Source organism: Anser cygnoides, chromosome 1, assembly GCF_040182565.1.
Source record: "Anser cygnoides isolate HZ-2024a breed goose chromosome 1, Taihu_goose_T2T_genome, whole genome shotgun sequence".
Lineage (NCBI taxonomy): Eukaryota > Metazoa > Chordata > Aves > Anseriformes > Anatidae > Anser > Anser cygnoides.
Window position 1 is genome coordinate 6,806,876 of NC_089873.1, and position 18,476 is coordinate 6,825,351.

The following is an 18,476-nucleotide window of genomic DNA, read 5'->3' on the forward strand; positions in this document are numbered from 1 at the left end:
AAGGCCACGTTCGGTCATACAAAGATTCTAGAAGTGGGATTTCACAATGTGCTCTGTACCTTCTCATAAGTTTGGAAGGTGATCGCCCTGAAGGCTCCTTGGCAAATATATTTTCTCTACCTGAAAACAAGGGGCTGCTCTGAGGGTAGAGAGCGAATGAGACCAGTCTCTTGTGCTTTTAAGTGTTGCTTGTTACCACTCTGGCAGTGATGAAGAGGGAGAAGAAACAGCCTGTCTCGAAAGCAGAAGGGTGGGGAGCTGCACCTGGAGGAGTTACTGCAGAACATAGGAACAGATCAAGTAGCTATTTGCAAGCTGAACAGGGAGACTCTGGGGAACGTCATATGTAAGGAATTGCAGAGAGGCTGGAAACTGCAGCTCTGCATTCATCCTCAGCTTATTTTGCTAACGATAAATCAATGGATTATAATTGGTTTCTCCACCGGTTTCTTTGTTCAGGGAGCACTAAGGTGGGCTGTGACTGTGATTATTTCATTTTGATAACCTGCCTGAGTCATCAGGTAGAACTTGTTTCCCTTGTCCTTTCTAAATTCTGAAGAGAAATTAGAGCTAGAACCACAGAACAGCCCAGGAAAATAATATTATATGTCAAGAGAAACGTCTCAAGGAAGGAAATCCATACTTTCCCAAATTTATTTTGATCCAGATGTGAAGGGAGAGTCAAGAGACAACAGAAATTTTACTCTGTCATTAATTTCTTTTTTAAACATAAAATATTTCTCTGGAATGAGAATCCTATTTAAATTTCTGTGAAAGTTTCTGTTTCAGAACACTTTTGTTAACGTATTCATCGTAGAGAGTATCATCTCCGTTCTACAAATAGGATCTTGAAACAGACCTGTTTAAGTTAAGCTAGTCACAAATTTGGAACATCATGGGATTATAGAAAATCGTGTTTAAACAGATCTGTTAATATTAATGATTGTAAAGTCAAATGAATTTAGTAAAAGTTCATTGAGTTTTAGTAAAAAGAATTCAGCTTATTTACGCTGCCTTAGAGCTGTCCTCTTTGTGTAATATTTCTTCACTTGTATTAATCAAATGACACGAAGGTAACATTTCCCCAGGGAGGTTTTGTACGCACTGGTATTACACATGTAGTGTCACTCCTCTCTTCTGTCTAAAGAAGAGATTGGATCAGAATGCACTGCACGAAGAGTTTCTCTTCTTGCAGCAATGATTTCTAGAATCGACTGAAGCTCTAAAAATAAAATAAGAGCCTTTTTAGTACGTTACCTGGTCTCCATGGGAAACTACACCTGAAACACTAAGGAAAGATTCAGAATGCATGAAGTTCAGTCTAGGACACTGCACTTTTTTTTTTTGAGTCTGTTTTGTGAGGAGCTGCAAAAAGGAGATGACAAAATGTATTCAAACTTTTTTTGATTGCTTGTGTGGCTGTGAGGGCTTTGTTTCAGAGATCAGTTAGCTTTAGCCTAGATGTTATCTTTGGGCTGCGTTAATAAATATAGGTGGAAATAGTGCTGTTATATACTGTTCGCTATAAATCTGTAAATCCTTGACATGTGTCTGAAATAGCTTCATGTTACTGTAAAGGTCAGCAGTCTGTTTTTTCTCTTTTTCTTGTGTGCCACAATTAGAGTGGAGTTTATAGCTTCTTGAGGAGGTTTTTCCCCCTTATCTTTACAATATTTGCAGTATTCTTTACAAGTCAAAGTTCTCTGGTGCAACAGTCTTTGCAGTGTGTCCTGTGTTATGATACAAGTTAACATATATTATTAAAGAGCTACTTTAAGTCCTTATTTAAAGTAATACTAGAAATACTTTGTAAATAAAAATACTAATGTATACTATATAATAAATAAATACTTTGAAAAATGAATCTTAAGTGATTTATTTCTACAAATGCATTATGTCTGTGGTGGAAAAGTTTACTAATTTTTTGGACAAGTTTATTCCTTCTACGATATGCACTTCTAATTTTTAAGAATCTTAAAAATTAATCTTAAATTTTAAGATGGCTGCACTTCATTATTACCTGTATTAATGTTTTTTTTTTCTTGTTCTTTGTTCAGGCACCAGAGTTTCCTGAGTTTACAGCTAAAGTTGAAGAAGCGATAAGTTCCTTGGGTGGTAGTGTTTTTCCTAAGCTTAACTGGAGTGCTCCGAGGGTAAGAATGCTGAGTCCTAAAATTTTTAACACATGCTATCGCACAGATTTTTATTTTTATTTTTTGGTTTATCTTAATGCATTGGAAAGTAGAGGAGACTGGGGTGTTCTGATAAAGAAAGGAGTGATAGATGACAGTGAGGTTTGATACAGCAGATTGTTCTGGTGGATTAAAGCTAAATGGTACGCTGCTTGGTCAGCCCGATGCAAGACAGCTCTGTCTTTGTTATATAACCCCCCTGCGTCATTGTTATAGATAACTGTCTGGTGGTCAGACTTTCCTCGTTTAGAATATTTGTTGAAAACTTTACCTTGGATAAGGAGGAAAAAAAAATTAATAAAAAGCAATAAACTTCCTTCTAGTTATTTTAGGTACTCTAGCTATATCTTAAGGATGTGTGCCCTTAAATGACTTTGTATCATGTTCACAAGGAAAATTAGTGTTCAAGCATTCCAGGAAAGTACCTGGAAGCCGTAAGGCAAAACCTTGGTTTTCAAATGGATTTTTGCAGCAGACTATTTGTAAGAAAAGGAACAGCTATTCTACACCCTTGTAATAGCAGGTAAAGCTTGCCTCAAAATCCAAAAATCATTTTCTGCATGTATGTCCAATGTTGCATAGTATTTCGATCTGATAGATCTGTAGCTTGTATCTTGTAGCTTTATCTTTACTAGATTCTGCTAGTAAAGATAATTTTTTGGATATATTTTTTCCTCTTTAGGATGCCTACTGGATAGCAATGAATAGCTCTCTGAAATGTAAAGCTCTAAGTGACATCTTCCTCCTCTTCAAAAGTTCAGACTTCATTACTCGTGACCTCACTCAGCCGTAAGTAGACTTCTAACAGAGAATCTTATTCTTACCCTGTCAAAAAAGAACAAAACACAGAGGGTAACTTTTCAGTTCCTTTGAAAGATCTCACTCTTTACTGCAGAAGAACATCGAATATCTGATACAAAGATTCTTATTTATGTCTAAAAGTTGTGAATCAAATGAATTTCAAGTGCAGTAGGAAGTTAGTTCTTTGAAACTTACCCCCTGCCTTTTCTTCTTCATCTTTGTCTCTGCACCGCGCAAAAATAAATTCCAGGTTCAACTTAGTGCAGAGAGTTGTGAGGCAAATTATATTCAGTGTTACTTACTGTAAGTGATTTTTTTCTAGTAAAGCAGAATTGTTTACCTAGTTGCAGTCAACAATAGAGAAGCAAGCTTTCTTTTATTCCTAATTATCTCTTTTTTTATACATAGTGAAAAACAAAACACAGACATTACATTGAAGTACTGCATGTGAAATGACACTATGGACTAAGACCGTTTTTTATTGAATTAATTTCCAAGGCAAATGATATTTTAATGTTAGGTGTTTTTTTTTTTTTTTTTTTCCATCCCACCTCTCTTTGCATTTACTTCTTGATAGTTGTTAGCTTGTTACTGCTAGTTTTCATGGAGATACAGCACGACTTTTCCATGTCCCTTCCAAATTTTGAACACATTGAAGTTTGTGTGGCTGCCTAGAAGGAACCTGAGACTTCTGAAGTATTGCTAGAGCTCCTTGTGAATCCAAGATCTTGAAGCTCTTCAAGTTCCTGCACTCCAGGAACTGTGACTAAGGATAATAGTTAAAGTTTTATAAATGCAGTGTGCTTGGTATTTATTTTATCTGTGTACGTAAAAAGAATATTCAATTGTATAGGAACAGTTTCCTCCTGTAGTAACTGAATCTGATTCACGTAACTAATTTCTAAAATATAGACTTTCTGGAAGAAAACATAGTTATTGAAATTTAATGTTCTTATTATGATTACTATTATTTTTCATTGAAAAGAATAAAACAATTTCAAAGAGAGAGGGCCGTCCATGCCTCAACATGAGAGATCGTTTTCCAGTAGTTATTCGATGCTTGTTTATGTTACTGCAATATCTAGGAGCCTGACTCAAAGGCAGGGGCCTTGTTCTAGGTGCTTTGTAACGAACATAACGGTCCTGCCTTAAGTAGCTTAAGAACCAGTAAGAATTATGTTGTCTAAAACGTGAAACCAATTATATTAATGCTGTGCAACTGCTTTCCTTTTTATTCCTGCAAGTCTAATAGCACTTTTTTTCCCAATTTGTTGGTGCATTTAAAAAAAATGAGTAGGTAACAGTATCTTCGTCCTTATCTCTGCATTTATGTAGTGCTAACAGTGTTGTCAGTCCCGTTCTGATGCTAGGTTTTGCATTATATCTAATGTACAATATGATGAGGTAAAGGGGAAGAGGGTGAGAGATTCGGGAGAAGATGTTGGAGTGCGAAGACAGTTTGAAAAGCATGTTGGGCAAGGGAAACTGTTTTAAGCACTGAGAATTTGGAGTTCTGGGACTATAGAGAATGAAAGGGCTGGGGGAGATGAGAAGTCTGCAGTCTGCAATTCAGAGTTGAGTTTGTACTGATTCTCAGGAAACTTTGATGCCTTACTAAGGAGCTCTTCATCATGATTTCTGCTAATGGGAGGCCAGGCCACTTGGCCAGGTGTCCTGAGGACAGTTTGCTCCAAGGACTGAGCACTAACATTTAATGTGACCTCTGCTGTAACTGCTTTTACGCCTGAGTTGTGCAAGTCTGAAAATATCTGTACACTTTATATCAAGCCCTTTGTGAATATGAATCCTTTCTTTTTTTTCTTTTTTTTTTCTTTAATATTCTACTGTCCCCTTGCATAAAGAAGTTGAGAAAAAACTACTACCCCAAGCTCCATGGAGAATTCCTGTTTGGATAACTACATTCTAATGAGTTTGGGACACAATCAAACATTTATCAAGCACTGTTTGATTAAAAGGTGTGGCAGCTGGGGGTGTATGTGTGTGTGGTCTTGTGCTCTTAGGTTATGCTCTTTGTATGGTAGAATGAGTCGGTTTGATGACTGAGATCTAAATTGGTGCGTTTCACTTGAGTTTTATCTCGTATCAGGCAAAGTTTAGCGCCTCAGCTTATTCAGCTTGCCCACTGCAGGCAGCACTGGCTTACATGGGAGGCAGTGAACGTGTTCCTGTGCTGTGAAATTTCACAGCATGGGTGATAACTTGAACCATCAGTAATTTCACCTTAAATTCACACCAGACGAAGAGCGGTAGTGGCTGAGCAGCCTGTAGCAGGTATGTTCTCTCCGGGCTGAGAAGTAACCTCCAGCAGAAAGGCAGCGCCTCAAGTTGCGCTAGTTCAGTCCATTTGTGCTCCTTTTCAGAGTGCTAAGATGGATACAGTTGGATAATGGAGCTCAACACATGAGTAGCAAATAAACCAACCTTGTGTCATGAGTGTGGGATTGTCACCTGATCTAACAGTTACAGTGAAGTTTTATTTGAGAAGCACTGTATTTATTTCCTTTCCCATAAAGTCTAATGTAATGTTGGTATAAAATCAGTTGGTTTCTTTTTCCAGAACAGCGTTTGATGCTTTGTTAAAGTAGAGTTAACATGGGCAATGCTGCCTTGCAGTTTGATGCAATTTTCATGAATTTGAAGTTGTGTATATGATAAGGTGAACATAAAGTGTAAAAACACTTCAGTTTCTGCATACCTTATATTTTGAGTGTTGTGTACCTGAAGAAAGCATGTATTATCGTCCACTGTGTGCATGGTATTTCTAAACTGCTAAGTTATTCATACAAAATGTCCCCATCTGAACACAGAAATGATTACTGCTGAATCACAGAGGTGGTCTTAGTTGTGCTATTGATTAGCTGCCAGCTCCCTAGTCCTTAGCAAGCAGAAACTGGAAATGCAGTTGGCGTAAGAACCTGAAGTACTGAACAAATGAAAATTGGAAACGTACCCAAGTCACAGCTAGTCAGAGGGAGGGGAAGGGATAAAAGCAATGTATTTCTGCTTCTTTCATTAGTATTCAGTGGGGTCTAAAAGTTTCTTGTCCTGCATAAGTAGCAGCTGAAATCTGTGTGTGTGTGTGTGTATATATACACGTGTATATATGTATATATATATAATTTTTTTTTCCTGTTCAATGGTATTAATTTAAAAATCCACTTCCTGGGGCATAATATGAAACCTTTACAATGGAAATTTGAAGATCTGTTTCTTAATGCAGCTTTGCCAGTGATGTGGGACTTAAAGCACTTTCTGTGCTTCTTTCTTCCTCTTCTGTTTCCTGTCTGCTTATCTGATACTGATCTATCCGTTGTTCAGGTCAGGGAACTGCCCTTGCTGTAATTCTCAACTGTCTCAAGTTCTGAGAAAATTTCAGCTACGCAATACTTCAGTACAAACCATTAGAAAATACAGCTTTAACTGCAGATACACTGAATGAGACAAGATAAGCTTTAACTCTTTAAGTGTTTGGATTTTCTCATGACATTGACACTTGTTAGGTTTCAGGCTCAGAAAACTGAATTCACTTTCCTCTTGGAACAGGAATAAATTAGCAAAGACTCAGAGCAGTGTGCTTGTTACTGTAGTTGATGTGGTTTCTGCTTCACGTAAGCATTACGTTTTACTTAGCTGAGTTTGCAGAAAAGTTGGTGGTGGTGTGACCCTTAAGCTTTTGAGAGACTACATTAAAAACTGAAAATGTAATGTGGATGTTTGATAAAAGAAACCCCTTTCTAATTGGGATTTCTGTTAAATGGTTAACACTCCTTTTTTTGAACAAAAATTCCTTTGAAATCCTGTTGAGTGTATTGTTTTAGTAAGTAGTTTTCTTGCGCATTATTAGAATGTTTGGGCTACGTTTTGCTAAGATGTGAATACCCACCTCGAGACTGGTATAAATATTAGCAATAGTTTTAATGATCTGATAATGCCCTTTCAATTATAAGATAAGCTGGTTGTTGCTAAAAAAGCATGATGTAAACCTTGGAAATTTTGCTGAATTTTGGAGATCGTTCCTATTCTGCAGTGTTGAACGTTTTAAATCTGCAGGTGTCACTGCTGGGATGTTGAAGCCTACAGCGTTCCTATTTTTCTGGTTGTTTATCAGTCATAACAGAGGTGAAATAAGAAATCCTGTAAGTTCAACCTTGTCCAAAAGCAGCCTGAAGCAAAAGATGTTCCCTGCAGGGACTGCCCTTTGCCCTGGCATGGAGGGGCAGTTAGGTGCCAGAAGGTGCCGTTTTCTGGTGAGCACATACCAACTGCTGTAAACCAATTTTCAGTATTTTATTGGACCGGCTCGTCCTGTGCACCTGTTATTTCCAAATGTTCACTCCTAAAACCTTTTTGAAAAGGTTGTTAGACAGGTGAAACGAAGAGTCCAGAGGTAACCACTGAACCCTGCCTGGGCCCAGGGTGCTACTTTGCAAGTGAAATAGAGGGAAGGGACCACCTGCAACACCTTTAGTAGTTAGGAAATATCTCCTAGGTTAAGGGAGCAGGTGAAACTGCTCCCAGTGAGCCAAGTTTCCAAATGTGTTAATGCGCAAGACAAAAAGGAACATGAGGGGAGATGCGCTTTTCTATATAGGAGTTTATCGGAGGGCTTTTTAAGCCCTAAATCTAAGCGCCTGTTTCTCAGAGCAGTTGAGAAAGTCTGTTGTCAAGTCAGGTTTAGCCCATTAGGTTCGTAAGGACATTGAAACAGGGCTTTAAAATCAAGTAAATTTTTTTCCTTTAATGTAGCACTCAGACTTTATTTTTGAAACCAGACTTAACTCTTTAAAATATCAAACTCCAAAGCTCTCTGTTTGACCCAAACGGTATGCTCATGGCATGAAAGCTCACTTATGAGCGACGAAACGCCTGACTCAAAGGGAATCAGATAGGACAAAGTCTCCTCGGAGGAACCCGATCCAGGAGGTGCAGGTCGGGTGTGCCCAAGCACACGAACGTCGCTGGATTCAGCCAGGTGCCTCGGTGCAGTGCTGCCAGGTGCTGCATCTCTTAGCCAGAACGCTTGCTAGCTAGGATGTGAATGATGGAGACATCCTACCTACAGCATTAGTTAATCTGTTTTATGTTAGATGGAAAAATTAAATAGAATTGCCACCTCTATATCTCATCTGCTCCCTCCTCCCCAGGCAGTCCATTGTGATCTGAGGAAAAAAAGCAGACCACCGTTTTTCTTCTACCTCTTATTCTCAGTCTTGTTTCGTTTTCTTTCCAATTCTTGCTCTCTGAGAGGAGACAAAAAAATAGTCGAGGCTTAATACTTACTGTGTTTCTGCCTGCATCTAAACTTGATTCAGGTAAAATATTATTTTTGCTTTTTAGTGGGAAGTTACAAAGTTCTTTCGGAGACGTGGAGGGATAGTAGCCTGCGTTCTCCTAACAGAACATAGGAGGCAGCGTTGGCTCATAAAGATGTGACTTGGCAGTCAGAATACTTTTTGTAAGAACGGTAGCTGTTGGTTTAGACTTTAATATAGCCTATTTCAAGGTAAACAGTTCCACATTATCTCATGTGGAAAACAAGGCCTTTGATATTTTTTACATGCATGCCCATTTTTCTTAGGAATTTACAGTGCGTATAGTACAAAATCCTCTTTCAAGTGGTGCCTGAATTCCTATCTGCTTGTGGTCCTTAAAGTTAAGTATTTCTTGCTGTTAGAAACTGGACTTTTTTATTTAATGTTATTAAGGTTTGAAAATAAGCTACGAGACAGTAGCAGGGGAACTGTCTGGTACAAAACGGCTTTTACAATTCTCATCATACGTGTAATAGCTTATTCTGTGAACAATAATCTCAGCTATTTGCAAATGAGTTGATGGCTTTTATAGCAGGCTAGGTACCGGAGATCTTACAAACCTTAAATCACTTGTCTCTGTGGTGCAAGCTGAACTGCATAACAGCTTCATGTGGTGTGTCCTGTTGCGTCAAGCGTATGCATTTAGAGATTAACATCTGCTACAACTGAGAGACCTTGATCCTTCTCTTGTTGCCATCTAAGTACAAATCTGTAGGCAAGCTGTTGACCACAGCACAAGCAGCGGAGTTCATTCCTTCACCCTCCTAGTGTTTAAAATTCTAATTTTCAAAGGCTTTGGAAAAGGGAGCTGGAATATCTTTCAGTTTTGCAGTCCTCGAGTCTCTCTGAATGCTCTTTCAGTTACCTGAAAACCTGAATGGGATGCAGGTTAAAGAAACCCTGCTTAGCCTTCGGTCTCTAATGTTCAGAAGGCTGTAAGGAATGGATGAATTCAGCCGTGTCCAAGCAGTTAATGCTAGAATAAGTTGGTAAAAGATATAAAATGGCAAGGAAAGAGAGAGTATCTTTCCCCACTTAGCCCCCACCCAAAATATTTGAGGGTTGAGCAAAAGATAACTTTGATTTTTTTTTTTTTACAAGGCTGTTTTTTGCTAAATGGAAAAATCTGTAATCTGCTCCATTCCAGTAGGATGCAGACAACCCCATCTCAAATACGGAAGTCTGAAAGATAATGCAGCTCCTAGCACGCAGGGACTGCAGAACTGTGGGCTGGACTTCAGCTGCCTTTTTACCTCTAGTTTATGGTTATTTTGGTGTGTGGGGAATATTTTCTTGAGCACGGTAAGCAGATACGATCGTAATGGAGGAGTTCTGAGTCGAGCAAAACTGCAGGCTCTTAGGAGTGTTTCTACTGCCTTGACAGATCTTAAATTGCTGGGAATATAAACTGTAGCTGAAGGATGTTATCTGTTTACATAGGCTTACAGATTTATACAATCGGTTTGATTACAGTACTTTCGGAAAGCATGCCTGCTATCACCCTGCTCTTCTCTGTGTGGTGGATATTACAGCCTAATCTAAAAACTTATTTCTTCTGGCAGCATGCTGAGAAAACTGTTACGATCGCTCTTTGCTTCCAACTGAAGGCCGGGCAGCCGTGTCTTAACAAATGCAGTGCTTTGCTTATGAAGAGCAGAGACCTTGGGCAGCCATGTCTTGCAATGCACTGCTTGTAGGAGAGATGTGAGACTTCTGGATTGAGTGCCAAAAGGAGATGTCTTAAATGGCTGCGTTTATCCTTAGTGCTCAGCCCTGACCCTTTACACAGTTTTGCGCGTCAAAGTAGTTTGTTGCCAATAAGGTCAGGGAGTACGCCTGGAAGGAAAATGCATGTTCTTCCGATAATTGCCTTGGACAGTTACGGGATTTATTGCAAGATTTGCTGTATAGCAACAAAAACGTACGTAGAAGTTGTCTTGGGTATTACTGCCTCCATTCTTGGTAGTTACTGAATGGTGGCACAAAGAGTGAGCTACTTGCAAGGAACAAAACCTTGGCATCTGCTTGCAGTTATGGAAATAGTTTTGTTTATTCCCACTCTCAGGAGATTTCTAAGAGCATTTCTTAAGGCTCTTAATTTAGAAAAATACCATGCTGTGGAATCAAAAGCGTTGAGTGGCGCTGTTTTGCATCCATTATTCATAAATGAAAATAATTCTGAACTGCTGTAAGATAAGTGATGTCTCTCAGTTGTCTGGTTTAGGAAGTTAAACTTCAACAACCTAATCAAGTTTCATTGCAGCATGTTTTCCTTCGTACTTTTAATGTTTATCTGGTTCTTGGAGAATACGATGATGGCAACATAACAATAAAGAGAAAAGGAGCAGCACTGTTGAATCAAACAAAGGACTTAACAGTGAATAAGCACTCACATGCTAGCCAAGTCCCTGTCCATTAAGTGCTTCCAAATTACACTAGATCAAAAGAGGTGATTTTTTTTCCTTGATAATTGTAGAAAGGAGGTTTGTTACTGCCATACTGAAATTACCTGCTTTATACATCTTAGAGGTAATTTATCTGTAGCTTTTGTGATTAACGTTTTGGGGCTAATTTTCCTCACTATCACTAAAATCTTGTATGTAAAAGCAGATTTTGACGCCTGTGGTTTATTTTCCAGATTTATTCACTGTACTGATGATTCCCCTGATCCTTCCTTAGACTATGAGGTAAGACTCTTTGCATGACTTCTAGGTAATTTAAGTGAATTACGCACGGGCAGGCTGCCACTTGTACTTGGGCATGTGCCCACAATACTTTTTTTTTGTTTGTTTTAATTGTGTTGCTTGGGCAGTGTGGGGGAAGTCTGGTTAAGAACTGCAGGTCATAAGGAGTTCATTTAGTTATGGGTCAGAGATGAGCTCAGTGCAGACTTTCGAAGCTTCCTTGCAGTTCCCTATAGGGTCTGTCAGGTTTTGCCAGGAAGGACAAGGTCAGTAGCTGAAAGTCATATATTCTCTGTGAAGTGCTTCCTGTGGACATCACAGCTGAGAGAGAAGCTAGCTGTAGTGGCTGGGGTTTGTAGCTGTTTGTTAAGAACTGAGATGGACTATCATACCTTGTTATATATGCTCGTTCCTGCATTAAAATGGTAAGTTAGTTAGATATTAGTAATGCTTTAAACTGTTCTTGTGCTACTGTCGATTTTATGATGGCATCTAGTCATGTCTCTAATAATTTTAATGTAAAAATAACATTCGTCATCATCCTGTGGGCTTAGAGGGCTTTAGAAAAGTGAATGCACCTCATGTTTTGAAGCACTGTCTTAATGTGCTTTAAAGATAGGCCTCTGAAACTTGCAGCAGTTTCATGTTTACGTTGTATTTAGGAGTGTCACCTTCGATTACTGAGGTTTTTCTACTGCAGTTGATAGGTGTTGGGAGTTTCCAGTACTGTGAGCAGTAACTGAGGCCCTCCAAAGAATGGATCCGTCTGAATGCTTCAGCTTAGGAAAAGCAGAAACTTGATGAAGTGCCAGAGAGATGCTTTAATTACCAGGCATTCTGTCCTATTGGCAGTAATAGTTTGGTTACTATTTCCATCTCACGTCCTTATTTGAACCGGTTTGTACCTCCAAAGGCATCGCAGAATGGTGCTTGGGTGTATACCAGAATAGAGGTTGAGCTGGTTAAATTTAATTCTGTTCATCAGCTCTTTTTACTAGAGAGCAACTTCTGCCAATTCCATGACAGATTTGTTGTGCTGTACAGCAGGACTTTTTGTTTTCCATGCTGTATCATTAATGAACCTTGGAAGTCGTTTCACAAATAATTTCACGCTTAAATACTGGATAAAGTGGAATAGCACGGGATAATTAAGGTGGGAAGAGGCCTCAGTAGTTCTCCAGTCCATTCTCGTGCTCAAAGCTGGGTAAACTGAGATCAGTTTGGGTTGCTTGGTGTTTTCTCAAATCTGGTCTTGAAAACATCAGTGGATGGAGGCTGGGCCAGCTCTGTGAGGGGGCTATTCCAGTGCTGGACTGCCCTCCTGGTGAAAAGGTTTCTTCCTATGAGCAGTCTGAACCTTTCTTCTTACAACTTCTACTTCTCATCCTCCCACCAAGGGCTTGGTAGTGTTGCTTGGCCTTGCAGCTTTTGTTGTGATGTATGCTGCTACAAAACTGCTTTGGTCTCAGCTAGCTGTCAGTGAAATACACAGAGAAATTTTGAGAAGAATACGTATAAATAGTTAACATAATGTAAATCCAGGCTCAAATAAAATTAAGTGGAAGATGAGTTAGAAAAAAGTGTGTGCCTCTTTCCTTCAGGTGGCCAGAAAGCTATGAAAAGACACTTTTTGATAAGGTTTGGTGACCATCTCATGAACTCAGTGCTGGTGGCAGAGGGCTTATGAACGTAGCAGATTTATTCAAGGGTCTTGAAACATGGAACTCAGGCATGTATACTGACATAGTGTGCTCCAAACATGGAAGGAGGAGGTATTTACTGAATTGTTCTCTGGGCATCAGTGTTGAAATATATTGGGCTTCATAAAAGGGGGCTCTAATTGGTAAATTATAGTCTATTAGGGTAATTTTCTTGTACATTCTCATTATGTATAAAATAGTATTAAGTCAAATTGCTTTGAAGTATTTCCTAAGATAACTATGTGAACTGCAAGTTAAGATCGTTTTGTTTTCTTGTATCAGAATTAACGCCAGAGGTTGTCTTACTATTACAGCCAAACCGTTGGAAGATCTACAAGGTATGCGTGTTGACAAAAAATTACCGTTCTGAAACAATACTTTGTCATTTGTTTCCCTTTATAGCTCGTTCTTCGCAAATGGTGCGAACTAATCCCTGGTGCAGAATTCAGATGCTTTGTCAAGGAAAACAAGCTTATTGGTGAGAATTGTCTTAGCGATGAAATTATTAGCTGAAGTTCATAAGAGTTTCTCTGATTACTTGGATCGGTGCTAAATCTGAAGATGCTTCTTCCTTATTGCTCTCATTTCAGGGAATTAATGTTTTTCTTCTTTCTCTAATTTAAAATGTGTCATGCCAATTTTCTCTCTTCACGGTATTTGAAGGCCTGATGACATAGTCTGTCCAATATTACAGTGGGAATGTTCTTGATTCTAATTGTTAACTCAGAAACTTCACCCGAAGGCTGTTTTGTAAGGGCTTCCTTTATATCCAGGAGATTATTGACTCATAACCAACTTACAGAATGAATACAGAGGCAGCTGGATATTGTACTGATAAGATGTGACCGCATTTGGATACTATATACTGAAAGTTGTGGAGGTCAGAATGTGTCCACAGATGTCTGAATTTGCATTATATGGAGTGTAGCTTAGTCAGAAAGTCTATCTAACTGTTACTCTGGCTGGAAAAAAAACCCTAGATGTAGAATGTTTCAAATGGCACTGAACAACTAGGGTGTCCACAGCATGCAAAGAGCTGGTGGATGCAGCTGGAGGACAGGCAGATTGCACGAGAGCACGTGTGTTAGGCAGCTTTCAGGTGAATTTAGCTGAATTGTGCCCCTCTAGATGTATTGACTGATCCCTCCTGACTATAACTGGAGCTTAGACACCTAGTGCATGTACAGCTGCTTAAACTGAGGGGTTTAATTTCAGCCTTAGTACCGTCCTGTAGTTTGAATTCCCTTTTGGTGTGGTCTATCATGGAATCTTTAAAGATGAATGGGAAGGCAAATAGCACGGGACTGGTGCACACCTGTCCTTAACTACTCTGCCTGAACTGTAACCAGGAAATGTCCTTCATAGGAAGGAGGGTGACTTTTGCTTTAAAATAAAAGCAAATTTCTGCACTTTTTGTCGCACACCTACATACTCACAAGCACCAAGATACATATATGTAAGTGGTCTGTCCAGGATTCCTTGTGATGATACAGAGGTAAAGAGGCGTAAGGTGTTTAGTCCTCATTCTTTCTCCTGGCACCTTCTCAGCACGGTGACTGTGCTAGTACTGGCTGTGCCATTTTGTACCTGTTAGGAGCTGTCAGCCATTTGTCTCCATCCTGTCCCACCATTAGGAATTTACTTCTTGTCCTTTGTCGCTTGGTCTGGTTGTTCCATGAAGTTTCAGGTTCATTTTCAGCTTGGGGATCTGCTAATCTAGGTGCTGTCAGCACGTAATGTTCTCAAAGCCCTTTTATATGGCTGTGCTTCCACACTCATCTTCCCATTCTCTCTCCATTCATGCCAATTGCAGGGTTTGTGGCAGTTCTCTGTAACAGATTTTTGTCTTACTAGTAGCAAAGACTATCCGTTAATCCACTATTGCTTAATTGTATTGACGTAACTTTTTTGAAGTAGGAAAAAGCTGAATCTTGTCCTGTTTATTGCTGCTGGAACACAACTGCCAGAGATACGCATCGCTGTAATAACCTCTAAAACATCTGACTTTAGATTTATTATAGAGTGTATGTATCTATAATCAAGAGAGAGAATGAGTGATATTTACTTTCAAATACCCCAACGCATTTGTACTCTGGCTAATTAAAAGCTCTGCACATTTCATTAATAGGTTTCGAAACCTTGGGAATCTACCAGTATGGGTTTTTCAGCTAGCACTCCAGCTGCATTTCTGAGCACCCTTCCAAGTTTTTTCACAATATGTTCCCATGCTCTTAAAATTAATGAGCCTGTCAGTCAAGCTAAGGAGTGATACTTGCAGAGTGTAGTGAATGCTTTTCCAGTTAGACATCTGCATCCCCTGAGATGCCACCATCTCTTGTTTTTTTGTTTTTAGGCCTGAGTTAAACTTTGCAGTGATATTAATAATTCAAAGTTCCACTGACTTCATAAACTTTGCTGTATGCAGACTTCTTTAAAGGGCAGATCTCAGAAGGAAATCAGCTTTGTCCTACAGTAAAACTTGATCTCTGTGCTTTTTGTATGGCTAAAAAAGTAAACTGCCGTCATTGATACATCTTCCATGGGGACTTCTGGGTTTTTTTCCTCCATGAATAGCGTATATTACTCATTCTGCAGTGATGGCGTAGGTCTTGATTTGACGTTTGTCCAGCAGGATATTGCAGTGGCTTATGTTGACATATCCTGTACAAGAACTTAGGTCATTTAAGATGCAAGTGTATAATTCTGTTGATGTCAACTTAAACTATTGTCTTGTAGACAAACAAATGTCTGAAATCAAGCACTTGTGATGTAGTTGGAATAGTTTACCCAATGTCAGAGATGCAAGAAAGCAGTGAGGGAGGGGCGAAGATACTAGGCTGTATGCTAGTCTGTTGGTTCTAGGATTTAAGGCTTCACCTCTAGTGTCTTTTCAAACAGGTACACTCTATTCCAGGCTTAATGAATAGTTTAAATGAGAATCTTTATGGTACACTCAGTTCTATCATCTTTGCTAATGTGCAAACCTGGCCTCTCCACCTTTCATTTTATGGTTCTAAACTCTGGTTTCTACATTTGATGTGCTGAACAGAAAAGGTTTTTGACCAGAGTAACTAGGGTGAATAAAGCTGAAAGGACAGGACAACTACTGGAAACTTAAACTCAGGCGAAGATTCCTCCTGAAATTCTCTTAAAATAGTCAAAGTGTGTCCGTATAAAAATGAGGCTCACAAAATGTAGGGCAGAACTGTTCATAATGACAGTGTTTCAAGTACTGGAGAATAAAGCCAAAGAGCAAGTCACTGTTAATGGCTGAAACTTGGGAGAATTGTGTTTTGCCTGTTTGTGGGGTGCGTTTTTTCTGTTTGTTTGTTTGTTTTCACATCTAAAGCTCTTCATAATCAAGTAAAATTTTTGACAGGTATATCGCAGAGGGACTACACGCAATACTACGATCATATCTCTACGCAATGTGAGGAGATCTGTCGATCAATACAGGAGTTTTTCAAGAAACACATACAATATAAATTCTTGGATGAAGACTGTAAGTATCTTAACGCTTCAGTTAGAGGAATGTGGGGAGGAAAGGAGTGCGTTTATAAAGGTTTTTAAGAAGACGCTGCATTTGTGGTTACAAAGCTTTAAAAATGAAGGGTCTATATTTCTGAAGTTATTTTGTAGGATGCTGGGAGGTTTGTAATTGAAAGGGCTTGCAGGAAGGACTGTCTCTATAGAAATGAGACCTGTTGTCCTGTCCTCTTGCTGAGCCAGGCTTGTTTCCTCCACAGCGCACCAAGTCGCAATGTGCAGAACTCCAGTTCACTGCTGTAGAGCAAAGGGATAAAGTGGTACACGTCAATAAGAAATGATATCCCCAAAATTTTAAGTCCGTGGATGTGTCTCTCTCATCATAGCTATTGATTTCACAGGGCTTGGGTCTTTTTGACTTGGGAGAATGTTATATCTCTAGTGGCTACAGTGTACGTTCAGAGCGGTGTTGTTCTTGCCTGACCATAGAACTGAGAACAAAAAACCCCGAAGGAAAAGGTTCAAGCTTTTCAGAAAAGCACAAAAAAAGAGTGAAAGATCTCTTTCAGAGGGCATAATGTGTTTTTTGTTCGTTTGTCTTTTTGCTTGTTGGCTTTTTTTTTTGTTTTTGAAGGCATTTTCCCCTTATACATGTTTTTAAATAAGAAAAATTCAAAATCCAAGTAATGGGTAAGAAATACTTAACAAAAGACATTAAATAAGTAGGAAAAATAAGAAAAAAATGTTTTAAAGGTGTTTGCTGCTATAGTATTGTTGTATTTTCCAAAGAAAGGATTTGAAATGTCTTTTCAAGAACTTATACAGACTTCTCCTAGAATATTGATGTACAGAATTTTATCTGCTCAAAATTTTGAATGGTATTTGATGAGATTCTACTACACCTGAGCAGCCTAAGTAAATTGTTGCAGTTTGTAAATATGGAGTCCTTTACAAATTTTATTGGAAATAGTTTCCAGACATGGTGTAGTGAGAGTAAGATAGTTGTTTTTGTCATGATGTGTGATCAGGACTAGTGAAAAGTATGATGAAGGAATTTAAATTGGTCTGGCATGAACCAACCCTCGGTTTAATAAAATACATAAACATAAGAATTGTCTGTCAGTTGTATTGTCTTTCATAAAGCTTTGGCCACCCAACCTGTAGGTAAGTTTTGAGCATGGTTAACTATTTTGCTGAGTAACTGGGACAGTCAAATAGATCTGTTCTGACTTTTTAGAAAGGATACCTCCTAATGCCAATCTGTTTTACTGACATTCTTAAAAATTTGACTCTGCACGGTTCCTTTATTTCAGTTTGGACATAATACATACAATTAGTATACTAATTTAACAGATCTCTAGCCCTAACGTTCTGAAGTAAAATCAATCATACAGATCTGACATTCTGATTACTGTTTTAATTTTCCTCTGTGTTCCAACATAATTTCAGCTGGTGTGTAATCAACTGATAGATAAGAATTCAGGGCACTATTTTTAGAAATCAACGCCTAGATTTAGGCTCTGAAACTGCTGCCTAGTGAACTAAAAGATCTGAAGTGTTGTCCTATGTAAAGTAAAACTGTGCCATCTGAATTACCTTCTGGGGGAAAAGAGGTTTCAGGGTCACCTACTGGGATGGAGGTTTGTTAACCTTTTGGTCTTGGGCACTAAGTGAGGTGTCTGGCCAGTTCTTCTGCAGAGAAATGCCATGCAGAAAACATTTTCTGCCCTCTTTTTATCCCCCATACCTTCATTCATCCCCCGGCGTATTCCTTGATTCACTGTCTGGTAGCATATGTGTTGTTAACAATGAAAATCTGGGTTTACTTGTTTGTTTGCTTTTAAAAGGAAAGGTATTATAGCTCTTTCCCCGACTTCTTGCTTCGTTGAGGCTTTCAGTGCTGTTTGCTCTGCTTTTTCCAGTTGGTCTGGTAGCATCTCCAGATGGAAGAGTTGAGTCAGAGCAGCTGAAGCACTGCGGAGTCAGAGCAGTAAGATAACAGATGGGCGAGTGCTTTTTAAATACTTCTAAATGGTGATAGAACCCTCTAAAATCCTCTCATAAGAGCCTACTGAAAACAATCCTACAGAGGTATTGATACTCGCTGTAGGGTCAAGCCTTAGCTTACCCTCAGTTTTGAGCAGCTGCAGGTACAGTCTCACTGGCACGCAACATGCCTCTTCTGAAGTGGTCCGTAAAAGAAGAGGGACACGGTTCAAGTTTTCCTCTCTGTTTGCTGTTTGTGAATGTCCCGAATGAGTCACCGAGGTGCAGTCAGTC

General features: G+C 39.1%; 1 protein-coding gene across 2 annotated transcripts in view; it reads left to right on the plus strand.

The window, feature by feature from the left end:
* Positions 1-18,476, plus strand: part of CDC123 (cell division cycle 123) — a 35,181-nt gene that overhangs the window by 5,667 nt on the left and 11,038 nt on the right. Inside the window, exons 1-6 of one of the 2 annotated variants that reach the window (XM_048062498.2) lie at positions 112-470; positions 2,058-2,153; positions 2,875-2,981; positions 10,965-11,013; positions 13,113-13,188; positions 16,090-16,212. In XM_048062498.2, the coding sequence (XP_047918455.2) occupies positions 420-470; positions 2,058-2,153; positions 2,875-2,981; positions 10,965-11,013; positions 13,113-13,188; positions 16,090-16,212 (502 nt within the window). In that variant the 5' untranslated portion in view covers positions 112-419. Of the gene's footprint in view, positions 1-111; positions 471-2,057; positions 2,154-2,874; positions 2,982-10,964; positions 11,014-13,112; positions 13,189-16,089; positions 16,213-18,476 lie in introns of those variants that run through there. The other variant, XM_048062496.2, reaches the window with a different exon arrangement.